Source organism: Papaver somniferum, chromosome 11 (assembly GCF_003573695.1).
Source record: "Papaver somniferum cultivar HN1 chromosome 11, ASM357369v1, whole genome shotgun sequence".
Lineage (NCBI taxonomy): Eukaryota > Viridiplantae > Streptophyta > Magnoliopsida > Ranunculales > Papaveraceae > Papaver > Papaver somniferum.
Window position 1 is genome coordinate 107,689,218 of NC_039368.1, and position 5,747 is coordinate 107,694,964.

At 37.0% G+C, this 5,747-nt stretch overlaps 1 protein-coding gene across 1 annotated transcript; it reads left to right on the plus strand.

The window, feature by feature from the left end:
- The first annotated feature begins 1,212 nt into the window (after positions 1–1,212).
- LOC113325388 (probable proteasome inhibitor) lies at positions 1,213–4,173 on the plus strand. The gene is made up of 8 exons (XM_026573579.1): positions 1,213–1,532; positions 1,619–1,799; positions 1,924–2,076; positions 3,116–3,238; positions 3,353–3,387; positions 3,470–3,539; positions 3,630–3,707; positions 3,806–4,173. Exons 1-8 carry the CDS (start codon positions 1,358–1,360, stop codon positions 3,870–3,872), a joined length of 882 nt encoding a protein of 293 aa, XP_026429364.1. The 5' UTR covers positions 1,213–1,357; the 3' UTR covers positions 3,873–4,173.
- The last annotated feature ends 1,574 nt before the right edge of the window (positions 4,174–5,747 follow it).

Here is a 5,747-nt window from a genome sequence, read left to right on the forward strand (position 1 = left end):
TGCATCCTATATCGGTTTACCATTTGGGCCTCGGTATACTACTTTGCATTCATTCTTAGAATAATACTCTTCAAAAGCTAATCAGAGAAATTCCTTCAGAATTAAAGTTTGACAAACTCTCTTCATAATGATTTCAGTCTGCTTTTCCCGAGACCAAAAGGCTGCTCAGTTTGTTTATTCTCCATGGAGTATCATTGACTGAGTGATGATTTTTAGGACTACTCTACGAAACCCCAAGTGTAATTCTATTCAGTACCCAGTACTATTATAGCTTAAAGAATCGATAGCTATAATAGTAATGTTTATATTTTTTCCACAAAATATTGCAGTTGCAGATTTTATGAGATTTACCTATTTTAAGGCCTACAGATAACGTGCCCAACCACTGTTTTGTATCCAAAGGTGAAATGAGTAGAAGAATATGATATTGTGCGTCATATTATGAATAAATATGGCGGTTATGTTGTGGACTAATTTTAAACACGCTACACTGACCCGACTAACTAACATACTATAATATGACACGACCAACAAAATATTGGGACCGTTCAACTATGACCCGACTAACTAAATACGCCCTTGACTATTATAGACAGGACCAACTAACACACTAATTTTATATGTGGGCACAACATCTGCTTTTAAATTTTCTCGACCGCCGGGTCGTATGACCCGGTCTCTCCGACTACTATGATCCAACTAACTAACACACTATAATATGACATGACCAAATAAATATTAGGCCACGTTATGTTATGACCCAACTGACTAAATATGCTCCCGACTATTATAGACAGACTAAAATTCTATGGGAATATACTGATCGACCGACCAAACAATAAACAAAAATCTAAAAAAGTTAAACCTCGATGGAACATGGAAAATCGATAAGAAGTTATAACATTTTTTCAAAAATCAACAAGAGATTGAGCGCCGACCTGCGCCGGCGTGATACCTAGTTTGTTATATATATATATATATATATATTTATTTTTTGTTATATTGAAAGTAGGAGTTTAAGTATGTAATATGTTGCATCTGCGTCCGATCCACCAACTAGCATATTTGAGCAAACTCAGTCCGCTTTTAATTCACCAAAAGGCGGATCGGGTGTCCGCCCACCAAATTTCAAATCGGATCGGATGTGGGTGATTGCTCAGTCTACCGTTTGACTCTTTGACCCTTAAATAGTTGACGGGTAGTACGCTCGCGTAAGTTGTCTGAAATCTGAATCGACTAAAAAAAGCTCCGCTCTGATATCTATCAAACCTAAATTAGGGTTTCAAATTGATCAAAATTTCTTATCAAAAGTGTCAAACTGTAAAAGACTTCAAATTCATAGAAAGTTCGAGCACCAATGGCCTCTGGAGAAGGTGTTATGGCTGTAATCAGAGCTACGCGGCCGAATTTTCGTAATGCTCATGACAAAGTTGCGTTTGCAGTACACGCGATGTTCTTGAATGCTGGGTATCTTCTAACTGCGACGGGATCGCAAGCTTTTTCTGATACTATTCTGACTTCTCCACCTTCAGGTATGTATCTCTCTATCTATCTTTGTAGGGTTTTGGGTAAATTGATATTTAAGGTTTGAATTAGGTTTTTTTCTTAATGATCACAGATGAGGTTGGGATTGAGGGGTGGAATCAGAGTGAGGATTCATATGGTTTTGTCTACTTGAACACTGATAAGGGTGTGAAGTACACAGTATTAGTGAAGTGCTTGGTCATGGGGGATTTTCTGGTGATTGATTCTATGAGTAGTAAATACCCAGATAAGGAACCTCTCAGTCTTCAAATCAAGTAAATGCTCTTTCGTTTCTTTTCAATTTTCGTTACTAATGAAGTTCAGTTAATCAAGTTCTGGATGTTGCCCTAGTTTGTTGATTTTCATCTTCTTATGTGATTTTGTGGATTCTTTTAATAGTGTTAATGATTACAATGGAGGAGACGAAAGGACAAATTTTGCTAGCCAGTTTAAGAATTTCGATGAGCTTGTAAAGAAGTTGAATCTGGAGATATTGAGTAAGCTTGAAGATACACCCAAACCAACTGGGAATAGTTCATCATCCCCTCCAAGGTATGTCATCAGAAATACAATTCTTTCTTTCTTTATGTGTATGTAGCCTTGCCGCAGAATGGTAGTTCCGGACAACCATGATTTAAGCGTACCTGCTATGGTTTTTACTGCCTTCATCTGTATTAAAAAAATGTTGAGTTGAGAATTCATAAATAGCTGATTACTCTTACAAAGGTAGTAGTACATATTAGCTAATCTTACAAAACTAGTAGTAGTGCACGTATTAGCTAAACTAATTCCACTGAGTCACTAATACTACTAACATATCATGTTGTCTCGGCAAGTCTAGCAAATTCAGAGTTTGCTTTCTAATGCTAACTCATGGGCATCTAAGATTGTTCACATATCCCAATATTTGTAAGATTTCACTTCTAGAATATCATTTAAAACCGTACAAGGCTCGATTAAGCTTCAGTGGATACATATGACATGGTTTATCTGCTTATAATACATATCATGTTGGCTGGTACATCAATGGTCTAATTAAAGCTGTTGTAGCAAACTCGGGTGGAAAGGGAGTTTTATTAGTTTCTGTAATTGTTTTCAAAGAATACGGATAATTGGATACTGAATATATGAAGGGTCTATTTATAGACTTGATCGTGCATGACATGCTAAAACAAAGATGTGACACCGACGTGTCACTAACATGAAGCTTTAACTTTAACCACTTGTCAATCAGGGGATAAAGTTAGTCCCAAATGATTTATCCAGCAAGTGAATATATATCTAATGTATACGAGTAATCTTGATGGTAGACCATCCACGAAGACCTGTATCCACATAACAATTGCACTAATGATATCAGTGAGAAGCTCCAAAGGATTATTTGGTGTACATATATGCCAGACTTAACTCATTCATGGTTGGGACAAAATACATGTAGGCACAATTATCTGTGACAGCCAAGCTGTATTTGACTTGGTGTTTAACTGTGTAGAGATGGTTCACACAAGCAGTTCAGAATTGGGATAGAATAGGTTTTATCTTAGCCATAATGTGTAACATTGAACTGGTGTTTTATTGCTTGATCTGCTAGTTCTACTGTCCCTCCTGTTGCTTCTGGTATTGTCGATGATCGTGTTGGGTATATTGGCCCTCCTGTTGCTCCTGGTATATTCGATGATCGTTTACCCGGTCCTGGAGCTGGATTCTACCCCAGGTTCTAATCTACATCTAAACATCTACGTTTCAGTGTTCACTTTCCAGTTGTTTATCAGTTAAAAGAATAATATGCAGTTCTTTATCTAACTATTTTCGTATATATTCATATCAGGCATCCAGATATTGGTGGTGGCCCCATGCTTATAGGTCTGTTAGACGGTCTATTTTACGTTTAACTTTTTGGCATAATTATATCTCCTGTTTGGCTCACATTATTTCTTATGGACAGGACCAAATGATCCACGCTGGTTTCGCCCTGCTGGTGGACATCCTGATCGTCCTGATCTTCTTGGCCCTCTGTGAGTAAATTCACCCCTCTAATTTTTTTATTAAACAACATGATTACTTGATAAATAGAGATTCTAATGTCAAACATTTCTTTGAAACAGTGGGATTCCGCCAGGTGCACGGTTCGACCCCTATGGTCCTCCTGAAGTTCCAGGATTTGAACCTAATCGTTTTGGAGGGTATGAATTCTTCCTGCTCATTACATGTATCTTTTAGTTTTTGGTGTTTCCTATGAGCTTCTAGCTTACTGACTTCTTATTTTTGAAAACCTGTTTAGGAACCCAAGGAGGCCTTCCGGACCACATCCTGATCTAGCACCTTTCGGAGATCCGGATTATATATAAACGTGAAACCTTTCGAGGTGATGAGGTCAGACAATCCGAGAATGTATAACGAGCCGATCAAAAACTTCTGCAAATGATTGATAGTTTAGTGTTCTGGTTTTTCTTTAAACTTTTTTCTGTAGAACATATAAGTTATTTCATGTTACAAACAGGCTACTGTAAAGTCTGTTTTCTGGTTATGTATTATATCTCCTGCCTTGTGTGAGAGCACTAGAGCTTGTCAGTGAAACTGTTATATATCTACTCTTTTGTACATATATAAATCTGTTCACGAAATTATTGTCGCCAACTTTCCATATAATTATTGTCGTCTGTTGGCTTAGGTTTTCTTGCTGGTGTGTTTAACTACTGTGTTCTGTGCTTTTCCCACTTTTTACTCCCTTCTAAGACAAGCCTTGGCCCTCTCCGGCTGACTAAATACTGGAGTAGCTGGCCTCCAGTCAAAGTTTGACCTTTACCTGGCCAGTTAGGGACTCTGGAATATCCGGTCTGGGATTTATATAAAGTATACAGAAAAAACTACCCTTTGGATGTTGAAGGTGTGCCTTGCTTTTTTGCACGAAATATAAAGGGCTTGTTTTCTATTCAATATTGGTTTTATTGTACTCCTCCCATCTGAACATGATTTATATTTGTTGCCAACAGATTGAATATGATTTGTATAGATTCAATTGATGTTTACCTGTAAAACGAGTTTAGTTGAAGCTGCATTGCGCACCATAGTTCTAGTTCTTAGATAATTTCTTAAATTATCAAGTTTTCTAACTTATATATTACTACAACTATCAATATATCGAATGGTTGGTACTTACGTTGTTAGATCAAAAATATTCTCCAATGGTTGGTATAGACGTTGTTAGATCAAAAAATACTCCAGTGTGGGAGCAAAATTTTCTATCCTTTCTTCGAAACTCCGTCTTCTCTACGTCCATCACGTGTGGTAGTCATTCTGGCACTTACCATCAAAGTCCAACATTATAAATGGGGCATCTATCCTTTGTATCCCAATCCCATGAGAACGAGGGGCCCACATAGTAACTATAAGACCGACCTTCTCCTTTAAATCCAAAATACGGTTTAACTATACGTGGCATGTCCTTAACTTCTGTTTCAGTTACCCTGTTATTTCATCAACTAACACATAACTTCCAAGCTCCAATCTCCAAGAAGTGTACCTAACCAAAGGAATTTATTGCAGCGACATCAATTATTCCACTAGACAGATGTGAACCTTCAGGTTACATCCTAGTGTAATACAGGCTTACGGCATTATCCAATATAAGCCGGCCATCAGAGGGTTTAGTAGATGTTTTCCTAGCATCAACGGATTCTTGGCTTATAGTTTTACAAAAGAATCAAAGAAATTCATGTTTTCGTGATTAATTAACATTAGTTGATGTTTGAGTTAATGAGATTTAACATCAAAGTGATTGACGAATTAACACTAATTAATTAGAGATAAATTAGCCATTATAGTCAGCTAAGAGATTCTGAGTTTACTTCGTATCGACTTATTTTCGGTTAGTTTTTGGCTCCAAATAATTGGAATATGTCCCAAACTAACCAGGTTAAAGCTACTTATTTTAACCTCACTGTTTTTATACTGTACCTATGAGGCCAAGAATTATGGTTGGGTGCTTTATTTCGCTATAACTTAAATATAACCTAGCGAAGTGAGAGTGAAAGTGCACTTTACTTTGAGAGACTTCAGTCGCTTATAGAGAAGTAAAATGTGTTTCCATATAAATAGTGTAATATGGAAACTGAGTTTTCGTCCTCTTCTTCTTTTTAGAAAAAAGTTTCTCCAACTAATACGGATAAATACCCTGATTTAATTGGGGGCCATAAAAATTAAATGGGGGCATGTGCTAGAGG

Coding starts and splice junctions, on each gene's coding strand:
- LOC113325388 (XM_026573579.1), top strand. CDS start 1,358: ATGGCCTCTGGAGAAGGTGTTATGGCTGTAATCAGAGCTACGCGGCCG. Junction 1,533..1,618: donor TCTGACTTCTCCACCTTCAG/GTATGTATCTCT, acceptor TAATGATCACAG/ATGAGGTTGGGATTGAGGGG. Junction 2,077..3,115: donor AGTTCATCATCCCCTCCAAG/GTATGTCATCAG, acceptor TTGATCTGCTAG/TTCTACTGTCCCTCCTGTTG.